Source organism: Oncorhynchus nerka, linkage group LG7 (genome assembly GCF_034236695.1).
Source record: "Oncorhynchus nerka isolate Pitt River linkage group LG7, Oner_Uvic_2.0, whole genome shotgun sequence".
NCBI lineage: Eukaryota > Metazoa > Chordata > Actinopteri > Salmoniformes > Salmonidae > Oncorhynchus > Oncorhynchus nerka.
Window position 1 is genome coordinate 67,203,965 of NC_088402.1, and position 27,707 is coordinate 67,231,671.

Consider the following 27,707-nt stretch of genomic DNA (forward strand, 5'->3'; position numbering starts at 1 on the left):
TCACACACGCACTTATTTGATGTAAACTAGGCTACAACCTTTGCGGTTTACACAGTTCTGCAGAATGTATGCCTATCATCATAGCTCACCATCTATTTGATGCAGGTAACTACAGCTAGCCTACTACGATGAAAATAACATTTGAAAAATATGTTTTACTTACATTAGGCAACAGCCTGTTTTCCTATATAATTATAAAATAGATGGACCAATTAAATTTGAATTAATAGGTATTATATAATTCAAAGTCAACCTAATATTGTTATATGGGGTGGAAGGTAGCCTAGTGGTTAACTGCCTTGTTCAAGGGCAGAACGACAGATTTGTACTTTGTCAGCTCGGGGATTCAATCCAGTAACTTTACTGGGCCAACACTCTAACACACTGTTCCCCGGTAGACCGTCACTGTAAATAAGAATGTGTTCTTAACTGACTTGTCTAGTTAAATAAATAAAACAAATATGCGCATACCTCAGCTAAAATGAGAGACCTGCACAGACTGAGATTTTTCCCCCCTAATCTTTTATGAACTTTATTAATACGCAGTCAAAAATAATTGATTCCTCAAAATAGTTTTGAGATTGTCGAATACATGCAGCTGGTTTCCTTTCCATTTAAACTTGTCAAGCTCTGACTTTCATTTAAAGTAATGTGAAACCATTGGCAGACAGTGCGGAATAGCGCTGCGCTGGAGGGTTGTAATAGCTGCAGACTTTTTGATGTAGCTTTGAGCTGGCGGTGGGTGACAAAGGATTCCACAACCCATTCCACTGGACTGTGCTTTCCACGGTTATCCTCAATTGAAAATATTGTGTTCAAATAAAAGGATGCAATGGATGGCCGTTGATATCCATGGGGATAGATGGTGGTGAAATTGACTGGTCTGTCTTTGTTGAGGGAATTTTTCTGGAAGGTGATATCGCAACGATGGTGTGTCAGGCGTTCAGAAGTTTACAAAGAGGCGATGTCAGTGCTCCTTTGCTTGCTGTGACGGTGCTTGGGGTTCTGTTCGCAGGGATGCAAGAAACCACAGCATTTCCCACCTGGAGAATAGAGGTATGGTGTGACAATTCCACTTTCTAACGGCATACCTCCTATCGCACCGGTTCATTCAGTTTGTATACTGGACAGGTTAAGAGAACCACATTGCTGGAATAAGTTATGATCAAGACGTTTGATGTTGAAAACCATTTAGGACCAAAACAATCCTTTCATTTGAAAAAAAAAACATCTGTGTCTACCAAGATATATGCTTTGTGACAGCTGTTGGACAACAGTAACTTTTAAATAAAATAATGTCATTGTAATATTAAGCACATTTTTCGTTAGATGGTAAAGAACTGTAGCCCACTATGACTTCATTAGATATAAATCTAAATGCCTTTTCATAATCATTAATTATGCACGAGATAATGTAGCCTTTTCCAATTCAATAATTGGAGGAATTCCAATTTTGATGGTGCAATAAAATTGTAGGCCTTCAAAATAGGCTACCTATCCACTACAGTTAGTGGAAAATGTTCATATTAAGGACAAAAATCAATTATGGATTTGAATATGGATTGGATGGTTTCATCCAACTGGGCACACACTTATTGAGTCAACGTTGTTTCCACGTCATTTCAAATAAAATAAAATGTTATTCTTCACATGCTTGGTAAACAACAGGTGTAGACTAACCGTAAAATTCTTACTTCTGGTCCAACAACAATGCAGAGAGAAAGAAAATAGAGAAATAATAGAAAAGTGAAACACATAATAATAAAAGTAATAATAGCTACACAATGAGTAAAGATAACTTGGATATATACAAAGTAGAGGTCGACCGATTAATCGGAATGGCCGATTAATTAGGGCCGATTTCAAGTTTACTAGTTTGCTAGGCAAGCCCGTTAAGAACACATTCTTATTTTCAATGACGGCCTAAGAACGGCGGGTTAACTGCCTTGTTCAGGGGCAGAACGACAGATTTTTACCTTGTCAGCTCGGGGATTCAATCTTGCAACCTTACGGTTAACTAGTCCAATGCTCTAACCACCTGCTTTACATTGCACTCCACAAGGAGCCTGCCTGTTATGCGAATGCAGTAAAAAGCCAAGGTAAGTTGCTAGCTAGCATTAAACTTATTCTGGATAAGAGCGTCTGCTAAATGACTTAAATGTAATGTAAATGTAAATAAAAAACATTCAATCAATCAATCATAGTCACTCGTTAACTACACATGGTTGATGACATTACTAGTTTATCTAGCGTGTCCTGCGTTGCATATAACCGATGAGGTGCGCATTCGCGAAAAAGGACTGTTGTTGCTCCAACGTGTACCTAACCATAAACATCAATGCCTTTCTTAAAATCAATACAGATGTATATCTTTTTAAACCTGCATATTTTGTTAATATTGCCTGCTAACATGAATTTCTTTTAACTAGGGAAAATGTGTCACTTCTCTTTAACTTAAAGACCCTTGCGCCCTTCGGTCTCAATGTAGACTTTGATCTGAAGCCATTCTTGTGATTATTGTGACTTTGCCATTGTAATTGTTTGTAAGCATGTGTAGTCAAATTAATCTAGGATCGTATCCAATCCATTTGTTGTTTGTATGCTGTTCTTTGTATGACATTTTAATATTTGATAATTAACCAATGATATTAGGCCACTCTTGGCCATGATTACAGACACCTGTGTCTTTTGACACTACATAAACGAGTCATCCCGCAGTGTTTGGGATTATACCCTGATGAAGACAGAAACGTTGGTAATTACATTTTGTATCTGAGCTCCTAGAGTGTGCGGCTCTCTTTTATTTTCACGTAATTATGACATAACATTGAAGGTTGTGCAATGTAACAGGAATATTTAAACTTATGGATGCCACCCGTTAGATAAAATACGGAACGGTTCCGTATTTCACTGAAAGAATAAACATTTTGTTTTCGAGATGATAGTTTCCGGATTCGACCATATTAATGACCTAAGGCTCGTATTTCTGTGTGTTATTATGTTATAATTAAGTTTATGATTTGATAGAGCAGTCCGACTGCGTGATGGTAGGTACCAGCAGGCTCGTAAGCATTCATTCAAACAGCACTTTAGTGCGTTTTGCCAGCAGCTCTTCGCAATGCTTCAAGTATTGCGCTGTTTATGACTTCAAGCCTATCAACTCCCGAGATTAGGCTGGTGTAACCGATGTGAAATGGCTAGCTAGTTAGCGGGGTGCGTGCTAATAGCGTTTCAAAAGTCACTCGCTCTGAGACTTGGAGTAGTTGTTCCCCTTGCTCTGCAAGGGCCGCGGAGCGATGGGTAACACTGCTTCGAGGGTGGCTGTTGTCGATGTGTTCCTGGAGCGAGGAGAGGGACGGAAGCTATACTGTTACACTGGCAATACTAAAGTGCCTATAAGAACATCCAATAGTCAAAGGTATATGAAACAAATCATATAGAGAGAATAGTCCTATAATTCCTATAATAACTAGAACCTAAAACTTCTTACCTGGGAATATTGAAGACTCATGTTAAAAGGAACCACCAGCTTTCATATGTTCTGAGCAAGGAACTTAAACTTAAGCTTTCTTACATGGCACATATTGCACTTTTACTTTCTTCTCCAACACTTTGTTTTTGCATTATTTAAACCAAATTGAACATGTTTATTTATTTGAGGCTAAATTGATTTATTAATGTATTATATTAAGTTAAAATAAGTGTTCATTCAGTATTGTTGTAATTGTCATTATTACAAATAAAAATACATTTTTTAAAAAATCGGCCGATTAATCAGTATCGGCTTTTTTTGTTGTTGTTTGGTATCGGCATTGAAAAATCATAATCGGTCGACCTCTAATACAAAGGGTACCAGTACCGAGTCAATGTGTCCGGGTACGAGGTAATTGAGGTAGATATGTACATATAACTAGAAATAAAGTGACAGATGGTAAACCGCAGCTTATGTGATGAGTCAAAAAAGTTAGTGCAAAAATGTGCAAAGCAGATAGTCCGGGTAGTTATTTGCTTAACTATTTAACAAACTATTTAGCAGTCTTATGGCTTAGGGGTAGAAACTGTTCAGGGTCCTGTTGGTTCGAGACTTGGTGAATTGATAGGGCTTGCCGTGCGATATCAGAGGGAACAGTCTATGACTTGGGTGGCTGGAGTCTTCTAAAATGTTTAGGGCCTTCCTCTGACATCGCCTGGGTATAGAGGTCCTGGATGGCACTTTTGTATTTTTAAAATTTGATTTAACCTTTATTTAACTAGACAAGTCAGTTAAGAACAAATTCTTATTTACAATGACGGCCTTCCAAGAGGCAAAAGGCTTTCTGCGGGGACGGGGGCTGGGATAAAACATTTAAATGTAGGACAAAACACACATCACGACAAGAGAGACACCACAAACTACATAAAGAGAGACCTAAGACAAATCAAATCACATTTTTATTTGAATACAACAGGTCTGTAGACCTTACATTGAAATGCTTACTTACAATCTCTTAGCCCTTAACCAACAATGCTTTAAGAATTTAAGAAAAACATGTTAAGTAAAAAATAGATAAGTAAAAAAAAAATGAATCAATAAAAGTAGCAAATAATTCAACAGCAGCAGTCAAACAATAATAGCAATAGCAAGGCTATATATACAGGGGGCACCAGTACAGAGTCAATGAGCGGGGGCACCGGTTAGTTGAGGTAATTGAGGTAATATGTACATGTAGATAGAGTTAAAGTGACCATGCATAAATAATAAACAGAGAGCACAAAAGAGTGGTCTGGGTAGCCCTTTGATTAGCTGTTCAGAAGGTAGAAGCTTTTAAGAAGCCTTTTGGACCTAGACTTGGCGCTCCAGTACCGCTTGCCGTGCAGTAGCATAGAGAACAGTCTATGACTAGGGTTGCTGGAGTCTTTGACAATTTTTAGGGCCTTCCTCTGACACCGTCTGGTATAGAGGTCCTGGATGGTGGGAGGCTTGGCCCCAGTTATGTACTGTGCCGTACGCACTACCCTCTGTAGTGCCTTGCGGTCAGAGGCCGAGCAGTTGCCATACTAGGCAGTGATGCAGCCAGTGGTGCAGCTGTAGAACCTTTTGAGGATCTGAGGACCATTGCCAAATCTTTCCTTCTCCTGGGGGGGAATAGCCTTTGTCATGTTTGTTGGTGATGTGGACAGCAAGGAACTTGAAGCTCTCAACCTGCTCCACTGCAGCCCCGTCGATGAGAATGGGGGCGTGCTCGGTCCTTCTTTTCCTGTAATCCACAATCATCTCTTTTGACTTGATCACTTTGAGGGAGAGTTTGTTGTCCTGGCACCACACGGCCAGGTCTCTTACCTCCTCCCTGATGTTTGTCTCATCGTCGTCAGTGATCAGGCCTACCACCATCATGTTGTCTGCAAACTTAATGATGGTGTTGGAGTTGTGCGCGGCCATGCAGTCGTGGGTGAACAGGGAGTGCAGGAGGGGACTAAGCATGCACCCTTGAGGGGCCCCTGTGTTGAGGGTAAGCGTGGTGGATGTGTTATTGCCTACCCTCACCACCTGGGGGCATCCCTTCAGGAAGTCCCAGGGTCCTTATCTTAGTGATGAGATTGGAGGGCACTATGGTGTTGAACGCTGAGCTGTAGTCAATGAACAGCATTCTCATGTTGGTGTTCCTTTTGTTCAAGTGGGAGGGCAGTGTGGAGTGTAATATAAATGGTGTTATATGTGGATCTGTTGGGGTGGTATGCAAATTGGAGTAGGTCCAGGGTGTCTGGGATGATGGTGTTGATGTGAGCCCAGCCTTTCAAAGCATTTCATGGCTACAGATGTGAGTGCTATGGGGCAATAGTATTTTATACAGGTTACCTTAGCGTTCTTGGACACAGGGACTATGGTGGTCTACTTGAAACATGTAGGTATTTCAGACTTAATCAGGGAGAGGTTGAAAATGTCACTATATATGTCACTCCCTTTGGTTCCTTCCCCAGGCGCCATTGTTGTTTTGTATTATGTTCCATTTATTTTATTAAACACTCACTCCCTGAACTTGCTTCCCGACTCTCAGTGCACATCGTTACAAATGGAGGGCAAGGGAGAGCTTTGAATGCTTCTCTGTGTGAGGAGTAAAGATGATCTAGAGTTTGTTCGCCTCTAGTTGCACACATGACATGCTGGTGGAAATTAGTTAAGACGGATTTCAGTTTTCCTGCATTAAAATTCCTTGCCACTAAGAGTGCTGTCTCTAGATGAGCATTTTCTTGTTTGCCTATGGCCCAAACAGCTCGTTGAGTGCGGTCTTAGTGACAGCTTTGGTTTGTGGTGGTAAATAAACAGCTATGTAAAATATATATGATCATTATCTTGGTAAATAGTATGATCTACAGCTTATTATGAGGTATTCTAACTCAAGCGAGCAGAACCTCGAGACTCCCTTAAAATTTGAGATTGCTGTTCTGTCCTGCCAATGCATAGAAAAATTAGAATATTATCAGTCCTTTTTCAGACAAGTTTCCAAGATACATAGGATATTACAATGAGCCAACATGGAATAGTTGAATTGATGTCTGTGCCCAGTGGGATGTAATTTCCTTTAAAATATACATATCATCACTATCAGGATAAGGTAATAGCCAGATGCAGACCGCGTCGAAGTAACTATGTTCATTACAGCAACATGGGCAAAGGTACAGGACGGCAGGCAGGCCCAGGGTTAGGGGCAGGCAGAGTGGTGTCGTGGAAATTTCCTGTATTTACCAAATCATGAGAGCAAACCACACACAAATCAGAGTTATCATAAAGTCCATCTTTAATGATATGAGCTCCATCACAACCCTGTTACTCTCAGATCAATTCAGTGTCTATCAATGAATTCTCTGAGAGTCCCTTACACATTGCAACTGAGATCCTTTATAGCAAAGACACACATAGCCAGACAGCATTGGCCATAATTTATCGTTCAGCTTTGTCTCCTAAACTATGTACTTTTCTCGCTCTCAGAACCATAAACCAAGTCCTCATATCAACAGGCATATATCAAATCCACCCCTCCTTGACAAGATCACAGAGACACAGTGACTAGCACACAGACATTGTGGAGCCAAGAGATACATGCTTGACCTCTCCCCTCTCTGCGGCCCAAGTAACTTAGTCTTGACAGAGAACAGATGACTGCAAACCCGGCCACAGTATTATACAAAAATAAACATTCTGATGAGAAGTAACTTACAAACATATGATGAATATAAAACATCTTACCTATGTTACCAACTAATTCTGATTATTCCCCAACAGTGGTCAGGCGGGCGGGCTCAGGGTCAGGACAGGCAAGTGTCAAAACCAGGAGGATGAGAAAAGAGAGATGGGGGAAAGCAGGTGCGGATTCAAAAAATGCTGGTTGACTTGACAAACAAGACGAACTGGCAACAGACAAACAGAGAACACCGGTATAAATACACAGGGGATAATGGGGAAGATGGGCGACACCTGAATGGGAGTGCAGACAATCACAAAGACAGGTGAAACAGATCAGGTTGTGACAATCACAAGAGTGTCACACCCTGACCTTAGAGAGCTGTTTTATTTCTCCATTTGGTTAGGTTGGGGTATGATGTGGGGTGGGCATTCTATGTTTTCTGTTTCTATGTTTTGGCTGGGTATGGTTTTCAATCAGGGACAGCTGTCTGTCGTTGTCTCTGATTGGGAATCATACTTAGGCAGCCTGTTTTGCCACCTTAGTTGTGGGTAGTTGACTTTGTTAGTGGCCTGTATAGCCCTCGTAAGCTTCACGTTCGTTTTGTTGTTTCTTGTTTTTGTTGGCGACATTCATAAATAAAATAAATGTACGGTCACCACGCTGCACCTTGGTACGGTCATTTCCACCCTGACGACGATCGTGACAAAGCGCCTGACTTGCTTGTATGAGCAACAACAATTCTTATTGTAGCTATAATAAACATTGTTTGATCTGGCTGAAGTCTTTACCATCCCTTATACCAAGTTAGCTATTCTAAAAGTGTCTACTATTATTCATAAATTCTTTGTCCATTTTTAGTTGTTTTCCCCAGGAATAAATGGCGTAGCAGTTTGACAAGGGTACAGCTTGCCTTAGAACAACATGTACTGTAGCTTCAAGTAATCATGATTTAGGGCCAGGCTACATGGACATATCTCAAGTTACTCCAACTTAAGTGCAATGCCTGCTCCAGCTTGTAGGCTATGTCCTCTTCTTTTGTAGTGTATGTTTCCTTGACTCCGTTATCAGTGTGTCAGGAAGTCTTCAGTCTTCTGCAGGGCTCCTCTGCTGTTAGTCTGGGAGTATAGTCCACAGCTCTTGGCAAAGCTCTTGTTTTCCCGAGGATTAAGGAACATTGGAAATCTTGAAGGAATGCTTAGTGTTTACATAATTTCTCTCTGAAGAAATGTTTCCTTTTCATACAGATATTTTACCAGTATAGATTCTGATTTATCAAATAGCCAATTCTTTAGGTTCTATTTCCACTGTATTTGTATGTAAGTTTGAAAATATTGTATATAAACAATGCAACGAGGTCAGGTCGTGTTGGTCCAATACCTTATCATTGATGGTAAGGTGTTTGTTGAGTAGAGCTGTCGATAGGCTAAATGAGCTTATTCACTGGTCATAAAAGCCACCTGTCACAAAGTCACCTAAAGTGATTTGGATAATCAGTCATACAGTGTATACTTTAACTGTATATTTTACGTTCTATTACTATTATGTAATAACAACATAGTCACAAAATATTTCTAACGGCTCTGAAATAGAAAACACCAAGCTGGCCTCTTTCAAGGCTGTAAAACAAGAGTAGAATCCAGGTGTTATTATTGGGAGAGTCTTATTTGTCCTTCTCCAAAGGGACATCAGACATACTGTATCTGCAAAATGTATCATACTTAAAGTTTGGAAAGCAGTTTTACTGCTGACCACTTTCTTTTTCCACAAGATGGAATGCCCTCGCATGAAAAAGTAATGCCTAACATTCACATGCAAGTAATAACCTGAAGTTATGTGCTGTAGTAACTGTAGTAACGGCAGAATTACAATAGAGATTAATATCCTCAGCTGGTCAAGTCAAGCCAGAACTCTTGCAGCATGGAACTGTTTCTTGTTTTGATTTTGAACATGAGATTGATACCTATCAATACTGTATAAATGAATACCATAAATCACAACGGTCAGTTCAACTAACAGTCTTAGTAGATTACAGTACGAAGTTACGGATACACAGGTTCAGACTTGACCTGGTAACACTTTACTTGTAAGGGTATAAATAAGACACTCAAAATAGTTTTCAAAATAAAAGTTCATTTTCATTACGGTACTAAAAGTCTCGAAGTAACACTGAAATAGATCTTTATTTATCCATTGTACAACAGAAGTTTGTACAATGAAATTTGTACAATGGATCAGAACACATATTTTTGGCTTATTTTAGCCATAGAACATACTGTAGGCCTAACATTACATTATTGTACCAGATAAAACGCGGTAGACCTAACATTACATTACTGTAGCAGAGAACATGCTGTAGGCCTAACATTACATTACTGTAGCAGAGAACACGCTGTAGGCCTAACATTACATTACTGTAGCAGAGAACATGCTGTAGGCATAACATTACATTACTGTAGCAGAGAACATGCTGTAGGCCTAACATTACATTACTGTAGCAGAGAATACGCTGTAGGCCTAACATTACATTACTGTAGCAGAGAATACGCTGTAGGCCTAACATTACATTACTGTAGCAGAGAACACGCTGTAGGCCTAACATTACATTACTGTAGCAGAGAATACGCTGTAGGCCTAACATTACATTACTGTAGCAGAGAACATGCTGTAGGCCTAACATTACATTACTGTAGCAGAGAATACGCTGTAGGCCTAACATTACATTACTGTAGCAGAGAACATGCTGTAGGCCTAACATTACATTACTGTAGCAGAGAACACGCTGTAGGCCTAACATTACATTACTGTAGCAGAGAACACGCTGTAGGCCTAACATTCCATTACTGTAGCAGAGAACACGCTGTAGGCCTAACATAACATTACTGTAGCAGAGAATACGCTGTAGGCCTAACATTACATTACTGTAGCAGAGAATACGCTGTAGGCCTAACATTACATTTATTATTGGTGCTCCAGGCCAGAACTTGCTTTAGGCCAGGTACTCGGTTTACTCCAGATTAGCTTTCTCCCGGATACGGTCACAGAAAAGTTCTTAATTCGATAACAGAATATTAATCTTAAGGGCTGTCCTGCAACATTGAAAAATCACAAGAGAGGATACAAAATAGTCAATGCAAACCGTCACTAACCGCTTACCCTGTGCTGCTCCCAGCGGTTAGTGACGGTGACATGAAGTGTGTCACAGGGTTGGGTACTGTGGCTGTAAGAATATACATTTCCACTGTACAATAGATACATAAAGATATATTTCAACTTTTATTTTGAAAACTTCTCACAAATGATGTTGAATAAATGTGTAATGAGGTTTGTTATTAATGATACTGCAACACTGTTATATAAAGGTATAAAGTTGTTACGTAACTGGTTTCATAAAGGTGTTATGCATGTGTTATCGCTTAATTTTACTTAGGCTATCTCCACCGCACTGCATGTTTTTATTTCCAGTTTCTCGAGTTCCCTCCATGAATACTTCTGATCTTCCAGCTCATGTTGTTACTGATATTCTCCTTAGTTATTTGGTCAGGTTCAGACATTCCTAAGTCAAGTCAATCACATCATAATAATCTGACATAATACATTTTGCAGAGATGATTTGATTGGTCGAAAGACCGATTAGTGAAAAAAAGAACACAATTGGGCTGCCTGTGTAAATGCAGCCATCGACAGGAGATAAGAGCACTAACAGTGACAGAACACTAAGTACTAGCTATGGATAGTTCATAACTATCATTTCCCATCCTGATCTCGCTGCACTGGCTCCCCGTCTCATTCCGGATTGAATTCAAACCCCTCCTGCTGACTTTCCGGTGTATTCATGACAATACCCTTCCTTATCTCAAAGAACTGAGCTCCCTCCAAAACCCCACCCGCACCCTCAGGTCAAATGATAGCCTGCTCCTCCATGACCCCATGTTTGGTAAAAAAATGTGTTCCTTGGGGGATCAGGCTTTCAGCCTCTGGAATGCCCTCCCGGCCTAAAAACGTTTCTCTTTAGGAAGGCTTTCTATTGATAGCTGTGCTCCTTGTTGTCCTTGTTCCTTGTAGTTTCAGCTGTGATCTTTGTGTCAGTTGCCCCGTCTAGTTGTGTCAATATTTGTTCTTCTATTTGGTAAAACATTTATATTTTATGCACTTTGAGATTATTCTGTAAAATGAAAATAAAATGATTATTATAAACACAAAGACAACACTCTACGTTATAATTTTTTAATTTTTTAAAACAGCTAACACAGAACATATCCATCACTTTCCTTAAAGATTCTCCTTTGATTATTTGACAAATGACTTTCCCACAAAGTTCTGGAAACCCAAATGAGTTAGTTGGGAATCCAGACCATGATCATAAATATAAATGAAATCTGGATGGTGAAGTAACACAAGCACGTGCACAGATAAGGCTCGACTTGTGCAGAGGCTAGACCTGTGCATTAACCTTCCATGCTCTAATACTTGATATATTTTCTTTGTAAACTGTTTTTTAATTGTTGTTCTGAACCCAGTGCCCATAAGTCATCATTAAATTCAAGTAAATTATGTTTAATTTAATTAGCCATTAAGATGTGGCCATCTATTGCTTTTATTTAACTAAATAGGTCGTAATAGCTCAACGATTCTGTGACCACAGTTGCAAATATTTTTTAGGGGGCTTTTTTGTTGCTTGAGCACCACCCCCCAAAAAGTCTGTGCATGGCCCTGATGTGACATCTGTGTCCAGTAGGTTGTAAATCCTTCCCTCGCTCCTAACTGGTTGACCCAAATCTCAGGTGGCTAATCTACATTTTTTTTGTCCAAGGAAGAAGCTCACACCTCCGGTGTGTTGATGATTGGGATTCGTAAAGATGCTCACTCGCAGGTTCTCCACCTCTCCAGGAACAAGCGCTACACCTTCACCCCTGAGAAACTAAAATGGGACAAGTTCAAGCTCACATACAAGTATGGAGATTGCTTTTTTTCACTCCTTCCTTTCTAACCAAAGGATTACTGCCTAAAAGGAAATGCTGTTTTATTTGACTTCAGACATACAGTTGAAGTCGGAAGTTTACATACACCTTAGCCAAATACATTTAATTTAAACTCAGTTTTTCACAATTCCTGACATTTAATCGTAGTACAAATTCCCTGTCTTAGGTCAGTTAGGATCACCACTTTATTTTAAGAATGTGAAATGTCAGAATAATAGTAGAGGGAATGATTTATTTCAGCTTTTATTTCTTTCATCACATTCCCAGTGGGTCAGAAGTTTACATACACTCAATTAGTATTTGGTAGTATTGCCTTTAGATTGTTTAACTTGGGTCAAATGTTTCGGGTAGCCTTCCACAAACTTCCCACAATAAGTTGGGTGAATTTTGGCCCATTCCTCCTGACAGAGCTGGTGTAACTGAGTCAGGTTTGTCGGCCTCTTGCTCGCACACGCTTTTTCAGTTCTGCCCACAAATTTTCTATAGGATTGAGGTCAGGGCTTTGTGATGGCCACTCCAATAACGTGACTTTGTTGTCCTTAAGCCATTTTGCCACAACTTTGGAAGTACGCTTGGGGTTATTGTCCATTTGGAAGATCCATTTGTGACCAAGCTTTAACTTCCTGACTGACGTCTTGAGATGTTGCTTCAATATATCCACATAATTTTCCTCCCTCATGATGCCATCTATTTTGTGAAGTGCACCAGTCCGTCCTGCAGCAAAGGACCCCCACAACATGATGCTGCCACCCCCGTGCTTCCCGGTTGGATGGTGTTCTTCAGCTTGCAAGCATCCCCCTTTTTCTTCCAAACACAACGATGGTTATTATGGCCAAACAGTTCTATTTTTGTTTCATTAGACAAGAGGACATTTCTCCAAAAAGTACAATCTTTGTCCCCATGTGCAGTTTCAAACCATAGTCTGGCTTTTTTTTATGGCGGTTTTGGAGCAGTGGCTTCTTCCTTGCTGAGCTGCCTTTCAGGTTATGTCTATATAGGACTCGTTTTACTGTGGATATAGATACTTTTGTACCTGTTTCCTCCAGCATCTTCACAGGGTCCTTTGCTGTTGTTCTGGGATTGATTTGCACTTTTCGCACCAAAGTACTTTCATCTCTAGGGGACAGAACACGTCTCTTTCCTTGTGATACAGTGAGTTATAAGTGATCTGTCTGTAAACAATTGTTGGAAAAATTACTTGTGTCATGCACAAAGTAGATGTCCTAACCGACTTGCCAAAACTATAGTCTGTTAACAAGACATTTGTGGAGTTAAAACTAGTTTTAATGACTCCAACCTATGTGTATGTAAACTTCTGACTTCAACTGTATTTACGAGGGACAGTTGTCTTAGAGCTTTCATCAGAATTGGTGAATTTCAGGTGTTTTGATAGTGCCCATTGATTTACAGTGGCAAGAAAAAATATGTGAACCCTTTGGAATTACCTGGATTTCTGCATAAATTTGACGTAAATTTTGATCTGATCTCCATCTAAGTCCCAACAATAGACAAACACAGTGTGCTTAAACTAATAACACAAATTATTGTATTTTTCTTGTCTATATTGAATACATAATTTAAACATTCACAGTGTAGGTTGGGAAAAGTATGTGAACCTCTAGTCTAATGACTTCTCCAAAAGCTAATTGGAGTCAGGGGTCAACTAACCTGGAGTCGAATCAATGAGACGAGATTGGAGATTTTGGGTAGAGCTGCCCTGCCCCATAAAATGTTTTGAGTTTGCTATTCACAAAAAGCCTTGCCTGATGTGAACCATGCCTCGAACAAATAAGATCTCAGAAGACCTAAGATTAAGAATTGCTGCCTTGCATGAAGCTGGAAAGAGTTACGAAAGTATCTCTAAATGTCATTCCACGGAAGAACCTCGGCAAGACGGAGCTGCTCTTCCTCCCGGGGAAGGACTGCCCATTCCATGATCTCGCCATCACGGTTGACAACTCCATTGTGTCCTCCTCCCAGAGCACTAAGAACCTTGGCGTGATCCTGGACAACACCCTGTCGTTCTCAACTAACATCAAGGCGGTGGCCCGTTCTTGTAGGTTCATGCTCTACAACATCCGCAGAGTACGACCCTGCCTCACACAGGAAGCAGCGCAGGTCCTAATCCAGGCACTTGTCATCTCCCGTCTGGATTACTGCAACTCGCTGTTGGCTGGGCTCCCTGCCTGTGCCATTAAACCCCTACAACTCATCCAGAACGCCGCAGCCCGTCTGGTGTTCAACCTTCCCAAGTTCTCTCACGTCACCCCGCTCCTCCGCTCTCTCCACTGGCTTCCAGTTGAAGCTCGCATCCGCTACAAGACCATGGTGCTTGCCTACGGAGCTGTGAGGGGAACGGCACCTCAGTACCTCCAGGCTCTGATCAGGCCCTACACCCAAACAAGGGCACTGCGTTCATCCACCTCTGGCCTGCTCGCCTCCCTACCACTGAGGAAGTACAGTTCCCGCGCAGCCCAGTCAAAACTGTTCGCTGCTCTGGCACCCCAATGGTGGAACAAACTCCCTCACGACGCCAGGACAGCGGAGTCAATCACCACCTTCCGGAGACACCTGAAACCCCACCTCTTTCAGGAATACCTAGGATAGGATAAAGTAATCCTTCTCACCCCCCCCTTAAAAGATTTAGATGCACTATTGTAAAGTGGCTGTTCCACTGGATGTCTTAAGGTGAACGCACCAATTTGTAAGTCGCTCTGGATAAGAGCGTCTGCTAAATTACTTAAATGTAAATGTAATGTAAATGGAAGACAAATTGTCTGTAAATGGAGAAATTTCAGCACTCGTCTCCCTAGGAGTGGCCATCCTGCAATGAGGTTAAGAAGAATCTTAGAGTATCAGCTAAAGACTTACTGAAATCTCTGGAATATGCTAACATCTCTGTTGACGAGTCTACAATACGTAAAACACTAAACAAGAATGCCGTTCATGGGAGGACACCATGGAAGAAGCCACTGCTGTCCAAAAAAACATTGCTGCACGTCTGAAGTTCACAAAATATCACCTGGATGTTCCACAGCGCTACTGGCAAAATATTCTGTGGACAGATGAAACTAACGTTGTGTTGTTTGGAAGGAACACACAACACTATGTGTGGATAAAAATAGCCACAGCACACCAACATCAAAACCTAATCCGAACTGTAGACTATGGTGGAGGGAGCGTCATGGTTTGGGGCTGCTTTGCTGCCTCAGGGCTTGGACCGTTTGCTATCATCGATGGAAAAATGAATTCCCAAGTTTCTTAAAGACATTTTGCAGGAGAATGTGAGGCTATCTGTCCGCCAATTGAAGCTCAACAGAAGTTAGGTGATGCAACAACCCAAAGACAGAAGTAAATCAACAACAGAATGGCTTGAACAGAGGAAAATAAGCCTTCTGAAGAGGCCAAGTCAGTCCTGACCTCAAACCCGATTGAGATGCTGTGGCATGACCTCAAGAGAGCACCAGACATCCCAAGAGTATTGTGGAACTGAAACAGTTTTGTTAAGAGGAATGGTCCAAAATTCCTCCTGACCATTGTGCAGGTCTGATCCACATCTACAGAAAACATTTGGTTGAGGTTATTGCTGCCAAAGGAGGGTTAACCTGTTATTAAATCCAAGGGTTCACATACTTTTCCCAACCTGCACTGTGAATGTTTACACAGTGTGTTCAATAAAGACATGAAAAATGATAATTGTTTGTGTTATTAGTTTAAACAGACTGTTTGTCTGTTGTTGTGACTTAGATGAAGATCAGATAACATTTTATGACCAATTTATGCAGAAATCCAGGTAATTCACAAACGTTTTCTTTCCACTGTAACTGTTGTAATATGCCAAGTTGTTTCCCCAGATAATCACATTGTGTCTGTGCAGGCTGCTCTCTTTCCCAAGGAACCTGATGAATGCCAGTGACACTCGACGGGGTATCGCCAAAGCCTTCACTATGTGGAGTGACGTCTCACCCTTCAGCTTTAGAGAGGTTCCCGCTGACCAGGAGGCAGACATCAAGATAGGTGGGTGCACAACAAACATACTGTACCTAAAGCATATCAGGCATTATGACTGGCATATAGTCCTATTCTAGTAGAAGGCCTACACAGTGAAATAGGTCTGAAATGCCATCAGCATTTGAATTGAACAAATCTGCCTCTACTGTATATTTATATAATGTCCAGTGTGAATTATGCTTGAGAAAGAGTCTTGAGCACCTTCAAGCATGTGTAATAATTTTCAAGTGCCCTAAATCATGCAGAAGCTGTCTCAGTGGGAGCACCACGGTCTGGGACTCTTGTTCCATAAATAATGTATTGGTGCAAATGTGAGAAATGTCTGTCATCCACAGGGGGATTGAAAAGTTTGTCCTTTGAAATCCATCATCTCCTAGACTGTATGTAGAATGAGAAAGAGGCTGAAAAGGCTAGAGGGTGTGTTTTGCCTCTTGGCTGCTCTGACTAAGGCACAGCTCTCTCTTTTTGGCAGGCTTCTACCCCATCAACCACACAGACTGTCTGCAGTCCTACTTGCACCACTGTTTTGACGGCATTACTGGCGAACTGGCCCACGCCTTCTTCCCCCCGACGGGGGAGATCCACTTTGACGACCATGAGTATTGGATTCTGGGAAACATGCGCTTCAGCTGGAAAAAAGGCATGTACCTTTTTCCTGAGTTTTTGTAAACTGCTGTTGTGGACTCAGCACCAAAGCTACTTGCAGGATGTCCAGCTCAATTATTGTCAGATGCACTGGGTTGAATAGTATAAATTGTAGTAGACACTGTAGTTGGTAATTATGTCTTGAAGCTGGAAAAGTAGACAGTGTAATACTGTTCCTAAATGTGTGATTGTTGGTTACTGTGAGTTTAGAGCAGGGATGGGCAACTGGCCCTTTTGAAGGCCCTCAGATCAATTTGGTTGTTTTTCTTTTGTTATGTCGGTCACTCAATTATCCCATGTTAGCTAAACATTTTAGATTGGCAAATTAGTCTAGCGGCCAGCTATCTAAACATGTAGTAATCAAGGTCGAATTAGAGCCAGGGGCCCTTTGGTTAGTCAAATAAATAGACACATTCAATCTATTCATCCAAACTGCTTGCGTACGTCAGCGGGCTTCTGCATAGCCAGGCTCTGAAATAGAACTTGGTTGACACTTGTCTACTCATTGGTTTTGACAAGCAGATATCCACGTGGGTGACTGAAAGATGCACAAGGTCCAGTTGGGGGTGGTAATGCTCCTTAAAGTTGGTTGCCAACCGCAATATAAAATCCACAGATGAAGGATGAACGAGGAGAGATTATTAAAAAACTAAAAACTAACTAGGTTTCCCCTTTTTATCTGTGAATTAATTGTCGGAGTAGAGAATAAACAATTTTGTATGACCATATGCATGTTAGGTAAAACAACAACCCAATATTTATCTCACCGGAAGAATTAACAGAAAGCTGGCTAAATGTCCATGAGTGTTTCATGTATGTTTTGACTTGTCACCAAATTAATATAGTTGGTTCACAGTTGGTTTTGGTATTTTAACCTTTTCACAGTCCCAGTAAAGTCAAGGGGACTGAATAATTTCCCGAATGCACTGAATATGGACTCAAAAGCAGAAGTAACTTCTTATTTTATTTGTATTTTTTTTATCTCCAATTGGTTAATGACATATTTACAAGGCTATTCTCAGCAGCAATAGCAGTTTTAAAAACACATCAATATTGTAATATTCCATATTAAATATCAATATTCCATAGGTTAATATGTAATATTCATTGTATGACACTGCAACAACTGGCATAGAACCCATACATGAATATGTACACACTCCCGAGTGGCGCAGCGGTATAAGGCACTGCATCTCAGTGCTTGAGGCGTCTACATTTTAGAAGGCTGTAACGCAACAAAATGTGGAAAAAGTCAAGAGGTCTGAATACTTTCCGCATGCACTGTATGTAAATTGTAAAGTATTTTGTCTGTAATGTCTTTTTCGTTATGTTTCGGACCACAGTAAGACCAGCTGTCGCCATTGGTGTTGGCTAATGGGGATCCTGGTAAATTAAAAACATGAACGTGTCTGGTGGGGATAAAAATCAACATGAGCACGCAGATGCACACGCGGAGCCGGTTTGGTTAGTGTGGCTTGTATTAGCAAATGTATACTACTGAACAAAGAAATATCAACATTTATAATCATCACTTGTGTTCAAACATATTAAGTAATCCAAATGTTTGTTGATCAGTGGCCTCTCAAACTGTACACTTCCATGAGAATTTGACCCCTGAGAGTGTGGCAGTTTGAACAAAACATAAAACCACAAGAAAACCATCAGAACATTTAAAATTCATGTTTTTTGCCCCACTGTCACTAACCACGTTTCAATCCACAGTTTTTATGAAAGTAAAGTAATGCTATTTAAAAAAGAAAAAATCACAAGTGTGATGGAAGCAGGAAGTGTCATTAAAATGTTCTAAATGTCGACAATTTGTTTGTTCGTCATGGTGGAAATTATATGTTGATACCATGTCGTTGAGGTAAATTTGCAGTCACTCAATGGTATGTTGTGTGGTCCTCCCACTGCAACATGGAACATCATGCACAGTTTAGCCTACAGGGTGGTGAAAGTGCACGGTGATGAGCTTATTCTACTTTCCAACCATTGCCCTTTATAATGAGTAGACTTTTTGTGGCCCCCAGCCCCATCAAAGTTGCCATCCCTGGCTTAGAGCTTTGCAGCTTGTGCCGTTGTTGTTAAATCAACTGTATCTCAGTATCATCTTCTTCATCGACACTGATCTGAAAAGACAGGTATAGGTGAAAGCCATATGTTGTTGACCAACTCAGGACTAGCTTCCATATGTATAGTTCCTTTAGATACACTACATGACCAAAAGTATGTGGACACCTGATTGTCGAACATGTAATTCCAATATTATGGACATGGTCCCCCCTTTGCTACTATAACAGCCTCCACTCTTCTTGGAATGTTTTCCACTAAATGTTGGAACATTGCTGCGGGGACTTGCTTCCATTCAGCCACAAGAGCATTAATGAGGTCGGGCACTGAGGCCCGACTCGCACTTGGTGTTCCAATTCATCCCAAAGGTGTTGAAGTCAGGACTCTGTGCAGGCCAGTCAAGTTCTTCCACACCGATCTTGACAAACCATTTCTTTATGGACCTCACTTTGTGCATGGGGGCATTGTCATGCTGAAACAGGAAAGGGCCTTCCCAAACTGTTGCCACAAAGTTGGAAGCGCAGAATCATCTACTATGTATGCTGTCGTGTTAAGATTTCCCTTCACTGGAACTAAGGGGCCTAGCCCGAACCATGAAAAGGCAGTTTGGAACTCGGTAGTGAGTGTTGCAATCAAGGACAGACAATTTTTACGAGCTACGCACTTCAGCACTCGGCGTTCCTGTTCTGTGAGCTTGTGTGGCCTACCACTTCGCGGCTGAGCCGTTTTTGCTCCTAGACTTTTCCACTTCACAATAACAGCACTTACAGTTGACCGGGCAGGTCTAGCAGGGCAGAAATACTGACTTGTTGGAAAGGTGTTATCCTATGACGGTACCACATTGAAAGTCACTGAGCTCTTCACTATGGGCCATTTTACTGACAATGTTTGTCTATTGAGATTGCATGGCAGTGTGCTCGATTTTATACACCTGTCAGCAACGGGTGTGGCTGAAATCCACTCATTTGAAGGGGTGTCCACATACTTTTGTATATATAGTGTATTTCTGTGGATGAGGAAAAGAAGAGGGAAAGGACTTTAGCCACTTTAGACTATCAGGATGCTCCCCAGGCTTCATCACATCCGGCCGTGATTGGGAGTCCCATAGAGCGGCACACAATTGGCCCAGCGTCGTCTGGGTTTGGCCGGGGTAGGCCGTCATTGTAAATAAGAATTTGTTCTTAACTGACTTGCCTAGTTAAAGGTTAAATAAAAAAAATAATAAATTGCTGAGACAGAATTAACAGTGTTGTGTTGTTTGTGCAGGGGTGTGGCTGACAGACTTGGTCCACGTAGCGGCTCATGAGATCGGCCACATCCTGGGCCTCATGCACTCCCTGAACCCTAAGGCCATCATGCACCTGAATGCAACTCTGACGGGGCGCAAGCTCATCACACAGGACGAGGTGTGGGGCCTGCACCGACTCTACGGTATGCCAAGCACCCACAAGCAAATAGCCCTGTATTACAGACTGAGAGAAACAATGGTGTAACATTGATTTGTAGCACAAAACAACCATCGGTACTTAGCACATTTTAAACTTTAAAGAACCAATTTATATTGGCTTTATAGATCATTCATTAAGTCTACAAGAGCACTACATAGCTGCTTCACAAATCATTTAGACGCAATACTATTGCCTGCTACAAGTAAATGTGGCATTAATGAGTATTGTCGAACCTCGTATAATACAGTGAGTTATTGTAAATGTGCAGCCAGATCGTCTTCCCAAATGTCTTTGCTGCTGCTAAAGTTGCTCCCTTGTCCCTCTCTCCCCACTCCTTCTCCTCCTCTCCTGTAGGATGTTTGGATAGATTATTTATCTGTCCAGCCTGGGCGCGGAAAGGCTATTGCGACAGTAAGCGCAAACTCATGCAGAAGCACTGCCCCTCCAGCTGTGATTTCTGTTACGGTAAGTGCAGCATTGCAGAGGAAAAAAGATTACTCTCAATCTACTGGTGCAAGGAATTGCTCAGTACCGTTTCCCAAAGCAGCGAAATGCAGCCAAAAGTTCAGCCATGCAGAACCATGATGAAGGTTTGCAGCCCTCCTGATTTAAAAGCAGATTAGATACTTGCCACTGGAGTAGTCATTCACAAAGAATTACCTCCTGATGAGACCCAGTCTGCCTTACAGTAAGCGAGCAAAGAAGTCAGTGAGGCACCTCGACAGCTTGAATTCCCATAACCTCCACAGCTTATGACTCCTCCACCCCGGCATTGTTGTGGGTTTTCACGATTTTTGTGTGTAACAAGGGAGAACGTGGAGGAGTGAGGATACCATTCCTGGCTCTGAATCTGTTCCTCATTGTTGATTGGAAAACGTTGTACGGCTGTGGAAAATTCCAGAGTGACTCCAAACCACTGGAATTTCAGACTGTGGCTTGAGGGTTAGATACACGGAAGGTCAATTTGGGATTTTTGCAGCCCAAACTAGTGGCTGTCTTTTAAAAAGACTTCCAGCTGGTCATGAGGCACGTGTTCACACTGGCCTAAATTAACTATAAAGACAATGTCCATCGTCTACAAATGGCTTCTGTCCGGTTCCAGTGACTTTTTTGATGCACAACATGGAGGTAGATATTACGCTTAATTTGAGTGCCTATGTCTTGGGGGATAATTTGAAGTTTAATGATCCAAAATTCCCACTCAGATCAGGGTATACAATTAGTAAGACGGCATTTTCTGGAATCTTCTTAGTTGACTTTTTGGAGTAAACATTGCGAAATGAAAGCCATACTAAACCGAGTCATGTCTGGTTAAGACTTCATACAGAAGTGGATATCTCAGCCTTTAGCCTTGTGTTTCCTAACTCTCCTCAGAGTTCCCATTCCCCACTGTGGCACCCACCCCCACACCCCAACGGACCAAACATAAGCTGGTGGCTGAGGGGAAGAAGCTCACCTTCCGATGTGGGAAGAAAATTGCAGCTAAGAAAGGCAAAGTATAGTGAGTATGGCTTATTTAGTCCCGACATCACTTCGAACAAATCATGATATCCCACCAACAATAGATTAAATTGGAATGAATTTGACCCCAATCCTGATATTATGTGCTCTCTGAAAGTTTTTTCCAAGCTAGGTGTACTTACTTGTGTTTTCGTAGCTGGTACAAGGACGGAGAGCTTCTGGAGTACTCCCACCCTGGCTACCTCTCCCTAAAGGACGACCACATCAGTATTGTGGCCAATGCGATCAACGAGGGCACATACACCTGCATCGTGAGGAAAAAGAACAAGGTCCTCACCAACTACTCCTGGAGGGTACGTGTGCGCTTCTGAGGGCATTGCCACTCTCTGCACACAGAAGCACTGGGTATTAGCAGAGACCGACCACACACACACGACCGCAGAAGAATAATTCCTAGAAAAGAAGTCCCTCAGACCACTGCAATTTCACTGCACCCTCTTGGGTACACTCAAAATGGCCACCAGTCCACCCATTGACTTGAATGTGGATGTCCGTTCTAGGAATTATATTTCCATGCACACGTTCGCTCACACAAACATTGCTTGGTCAAATGGGGACTGCACTCACTTGGGCACATATTTTAATGTATGTACGTTCTATTTCTAAACAATCATGTAAAAAAAAATAGTCATGTATTTTCATATGTGCACAATAAACACTTCTGTGATCATTAGTAAATGGAATATTGATGTAAAATGACATTTTGTGACAATCGAGTACAAATTAGATTCTGTTATATTATGTGAACAGAATGTTCTTTGAAGTTAGAGGTCACAAACACTTACAGGCTAGCTAGTAACCTCAGACTTGAAATATTGTCCTGAAATGTTTTATAATTTTGCCTAACCTGGCTATATTAAGCCATGGGTAATGCATTCTAAAGCTACTGCCTCTTAATGCAGGTCATATAAATAATTTACTGTCTGAATTGAAGTTGGGTAAACCAAAAACAAACATTGTTTACAGTCACTGGAAATATTTAGACCTTTATTCACATATGGAACACCTCCGATATCTCGCTTGCTCAGCTATCCTTTAGGTGGAGCCAATACTTTCCCTCCAGAAGGTGCAGTTCCACTAACAGCTCCCTTTACATGCTCATTTGACACATCAGGTGTAATAATCCACAGAAGGGCTTAGGAGGGGACTCTCAGATAAAACTGATTTATGTACATTTCCATTTGTGTTGGTTCTAAAGAGTCTCCAGACGAGGGAACATTTTGCAACTGTTCCAGTCTGAGCAGCCAGCAGTCTCCCAGAAATGAGACTGCACTGTTTATTTTCCTCCAGCTAGAAATCAAATAATTTATTGGTTTAGTCCTAGAAATCGCAGCCACTTTAACAACAAAGACAAAAATCTGGGGCTCTTTTCCCTGAAAGAACAGTCCTGAGACAAAGTGTGCAGTGCAAGGAATGACATCACTCTTGGGACGGCTATTGAGCTGGATTCAACGCTGGGAATTTTTGGGGACTCGACTTCCCTTTTTATTTTTCCCTTTTGGCAGGCAGTGTGTGGTGCTGTTTGCTTAACTTAGACAGCATTTATAAATACCAGCAAAAAGGTGGACAAATAAAAGACTCACATTTTATTTCTAGCAAAAACATGTCCCGGGTCAATGTAAGCCATTGGTTATACAGTAAAGTCCTTATAATATGATGGATCGACATGGCTCTAACACTGCTACATTATTATACAGTATCTCCAGTACTCAAGAAATACCAACGACTTCAACTCTGGTCCTCTTCAGCAGTGTAAAAAAGACAGAAAACAAAAAGCCAACATTAGCTAAGGTACAGACAAAATTGTAGTTAGGTTGACGCACAGTTGCCTCATTTCCATAAAAAAGTTCAACCTTGTCAGAATCGAGAAAATACTTTAAAAGTTCAATGGTTGGGATTCAGCCATATAGTTGGGAAAAAAGGGACAGTGTGTTTGTCCATCGTTCATATCATGTGACGACCAGTCCCCACCCTCACAGGGTGAGGGCAGTAAGCTGACCCTGACAACGGAAGCCATTCCCCCAATGAGTCCAGCCACATAAAAAATGAAATGTCCCATGATTCTTGTCCGGTCAGCTGAACAGGCCAGTATGTCTCTTCCCATATGTATGTGTCCTGCCCTCCAGGCACAGCTCAGAACTTGAGGCTGAACCCTGGGCCCACGGCAGAAGCCCCTTGGTTGCTGGTAGTCAGATGGAAGCCTGAGTCTTTCAGGTCATCGTCACCCTGGAGAGAGGACAAGCCACACACATTAGCTGATGAGGCACATTGCCTTTATGCCAGGGAACTAATGAAATCTGGAAAAATAAGTATTAATCAGTGGGAAGATGTGTCTTGACAACACACAGTAAAGTACTGTAGGTCTACAATCTATCAAACACAGAAACCAAGCTCAGATGTCAAAACCTAGTTGACAGAGGGATGTAGAGTTAAACCCAGCCTCACCAGCTGACTGTAGCCCAGGCCTCCCTCGGGGGGGCGCGGGCTGGTGCCCCTCTTCACCCTCTGTTGCTCGCTCTTGGCTGGCCAGGTGGGGAACATGGAGGGGTCGATGGGCTGCGGTGTCTCCCGGAAATACTCGTGCTTCAGCGCCTCGTCCGATAGGATCCTCTTGCTGGGGCAGTAGGTGAGGAACCTAGTGGAAAGGGAAATAGTCAAGGCCAGGGACGGCAGAGGTCACTCAAAATGGCAGCACTTCTGCAATTAGGTGGTACTTGCAAAACAAGACTTTAAATCTTCGTCATACTTCTGCACACTACTCTTCTTACTGTTTAAGCTAGAAACGGCATTCAAACTTAATTGTGCAGACTGGTCTGCTTTTTGATATTAATTCATTTGTGTGTCTTTTTGTCCATCCTCATAGACTAATATTCTAATGCTCCCCATTGTGACAGCACTTCCAACTTCCATTCACTGTAAATGCAACAATTCATCTTGACACAAAATCAGCTACATTGACCATTTTGCCAAACCCTTACACAAAAAGTTAGAGGGTGAAACATCTTCCTCTACTTCGCTGCTATTCAAATCTGAAATAACAGAATTATCTGGTACCGATGTAACTTTACAGCTGTTTAAGTGACTATCAACATTTTCTGTAACTTTTTATAAACTGACATTGACCACTTTCGAAACAGGTTAGACAAAAAGTTAGACGGTATGACATTTGTCTAATTCTTTGTTATTCAAATCAGGAATAAAGAACATAAATATCTACTACCAATCAAGAGGTACAGCTGTTTTAGTAACCATGTCAACTAATTTAGCCAACTTCCCACAGTTGGATTTACTGCCATGGAACTTTCAAATTATAAAAATGGGGGGATTAGCATGAGACGATGAGTAAACATTATGACTTTTGACACTAATCATCTACCTTGACAACTTTTCTGAACAATTCGGTGTACACAAAAACTTCAAAAGGTATGGCACATTTGTCTACCTCTTCGATATTCAAATCTGAAATCAGAACAGCAATAACTATTAATCATGCCACACACACCATCTACACCTTCAACCATAGATTCATTCCTTTATCATACCAATCAGTCCAACTTAACCTTGTTTTATCCCTCCATACATATGGTCTTCCATCCCTGTATCCTTTTTTTATTCACCTGTCCATTTATTTATCTATCCTGTCATAACTTTCTTTTAACATCTTTTTTCTTTGATTAAGAAATGAATGTATGGTAGAAGTAAGGGATAAATGCTTGGGATAAAATAAAGTTTTTAAACGTGTTTTAAAGTTCATCAACGCCTCCTTGTCTTCTGTACTCTATTATTACAGTTAGCATATACTGTGGTATTAATGTAGGAGTGTAAAAAAGTGTAGTAGGCTAGTCTGAGTGCAGTTACTTGTGATGAAATATGTGATCCAACTGCCCCACAATCCAAGTAATAAGGATCATAGTGTCCTCTATGAAAATAATCAGACCAATTGTTTTACTACATTTAACTTGGACCAAATTTAACTTATTGGCTTATGTAAAACATGTAAAACTTATTCCACTACCACAAAAATACTTGTAAAGAGTTAAAGTCCCATCAACCTTTCTTCATGAAAAATTACCATCTAGTCTTTATTAGAGCTTCCACAGAGCACATATGGTCCCTCTAAATAAATTGAGCAAAAAAAGAAATGCCCCCTTTTCAGGACTTTGTCTTTCAAATACGTAAAAATCCAAATAACTTCACAGATCTTCATTTTCAATGAACCATAAACAATTAATGAACATGCACGTGTGGAACGGTCGCTAAGACACTAACAGATTAGAGACGGTAGGCAATTAAGCTCACAGTTATGAAAACTTAGGACACTAGAGGGGCCTTTCTACTGACTCTGAAAAACACCAAAAGAAAGATGCCCAGGGTCCCTGCTCATCTGCGTGAACGTGCCTTAGGCATGCCGCAAGGAGGCATGAGGACTGCAGATGTGGCCAGGGCAATAAATTGCAATGTCCGTACTGTGAGACGCCTAAGCGTTACCGGGAGACAGGACGGACAGCTGATCGTCTTCACAGTGGCAGACCACGTGTAACAACACCTGCACATGATCGGTACATCCGAAAATCACACCTGCGGGACAGGTACAGGATGGTAACAACAACTGCCCCAGTTACACCAGGAACGCACAATCTCTCCATCAGTGCTCAGACTGTCCGCAATAGGCTGAGAGATGCTGGACCGAGGGCTTGTAGGCCTGTTGTAAGGCAGGTCCTCACCAGACATCGCCGGCAACAACATCGCCTATGGGCACAAACTCACCGTCGCTGGACCAGACAGGACAGGCAAAAAGTGCTCTTCACTGACGAGTCACGGTTTTCTCACCAGAGGCGATGGTTGGATTCGCATTTATCGTCGAAGAAATGAGCACTACACCAAGGCCTGTACCCTGGAGCAGGATTGATTTGGAGGTGGAGGTTCAGTCATGGTCTGGGGCGGTGTGTCACAGCATCACCGGACTGAGCTTGTTGTCATTGCAGGCAATCTCAACGCTGTGCGTTATAGGGAAAACATCCTCCTCCCTCATGTGGTACCCTTCCTGCAGGCTCATCATGACATGACCCTCAAATCAAATTTTATTTGTCACATACACATGGTTAGCAGAAGTTAATGCGAGTGTAGCGAAATGCTTGTGCTTCTAGTTCCGACAATGCAGTAATAACCAACAAGTAATCTAACAATTCCAAAACTACTGTCTTATACACAGTGTAAGGGGATAAAGAATATGTACATAAGGATATATGAATGAGTGATGGTACAGGGCAGCATACAGTAGATGGTATCGAGTACAGTATATACATATGAGATGAGTATGTAGACAAAGTAAACAAAGTGGCATAGTTAAAGTGGCTAGTGATACATGTATTACATAAGGATGCAGTCGATGATATAGAGTACAGTATATACGTATGCATATGAGATGAATAATGTAGGGTAAGTAACATTATATAAGGTAGCATTGTTTAAAGTGGCTAGTGATATATTTACATCATTTCCCATCAATTCCCATTATTAAAGTGGCTGGAGTTGGGTCAGTGTCAATGTCAGTGTGTTGGCAGCAGCCACTCAATGTTAGTGGTGGCTGTTTAACAGTCTGATGGCCTTGAGATAGAAGCTGTTTTTCAGTCTCTCGGTCCCAGCTTTGATGCACCTGTACTGACCTCGCCTTCTGGATGATAGAGGGGTGAACAGGCAGTGGCTCGGGTGGTTGATGTCCTTGATGATATTTATGGCCTTCCTGTAACATCGGGTGGTGTAGGTGTCCTGGAGGGCAGGTAGTTTGCCCCCGGTGATGCGTTGTGCAGACCTCACTACCCTCTGGAGAGCCTTACGGTTGAGGGCGGAGCAGTTGCCGTACCAGGCGG

At 41.6% G+C, this 27,707-nt stretch overlaps 2 protein-coding genes across 9 annotated transcripts in view; one reads left to right on the top strand and one right to left on the bottom strand.

Annotated features, from left to right (window-relative positions):
* The first annotated feature begins 671 nt into the window (after positions 1-671).
* On the top strand, positions 672-25,590 carry LOC115132250 (matrix metalloproteinase-23-like). 2 transcript variants are annotated; one of them, XM_029664694.2, is made up of 8 exons: positions 672-1,056; positions 11,974-12,113; positions 16,020-16,159; positions 16,626-16,793; positions 20,135-20,299; positions 20,671-20,781; positions 21,691-21,817; positions 21,974-25,590. In XM_029664694.2, exons 1-8 carry the CDS (start codon positions 853-855, stop codon positions 22,146-22,148), a joined length of 1,230 nt encoding a protein of 409 aa, XP_029520554.1. In that variant the 5' UTR covers positions 672-852; the 3' UTR covers positions 22,149-25,590. The 2 variants fall into 2 exon arrangements, with proteins under 2 accessions (XP_029520554.1, XP_029520555.1); XM_029664695.2 differs by having other exon boundaries at positions 673-1,056; positions 11,978-12,113.
* The window catches only part of LOC115132248 (cyclin-dependent kinase 11B-like), a 31,023-nt gene continuing 26,718 nt past the window's right edge, over positions 23,403-27,707 (bottom strand). For all 7 annotated transcript variants that reach the window (XM_029664687.2, XM_029664691.2, XM_029664689.2 and 4 more), the window contains 2 exons: positions 24,283-24,472; positions 23,403-24,063 (listed from right to left, as the gene is read on the bottom strand). In XM_029664687.2, coding sequence (XP_029520547.1) covers positions 23,971-24,063; positions 24,283-24,472 — 283 coding nt within the window. In that variant the 3' untranslated portion in view covers positions 23,403-23,970. The remainder of the gene's footprint in view (positions 24,064-24,282; positions 24,473-27,707) is intronic.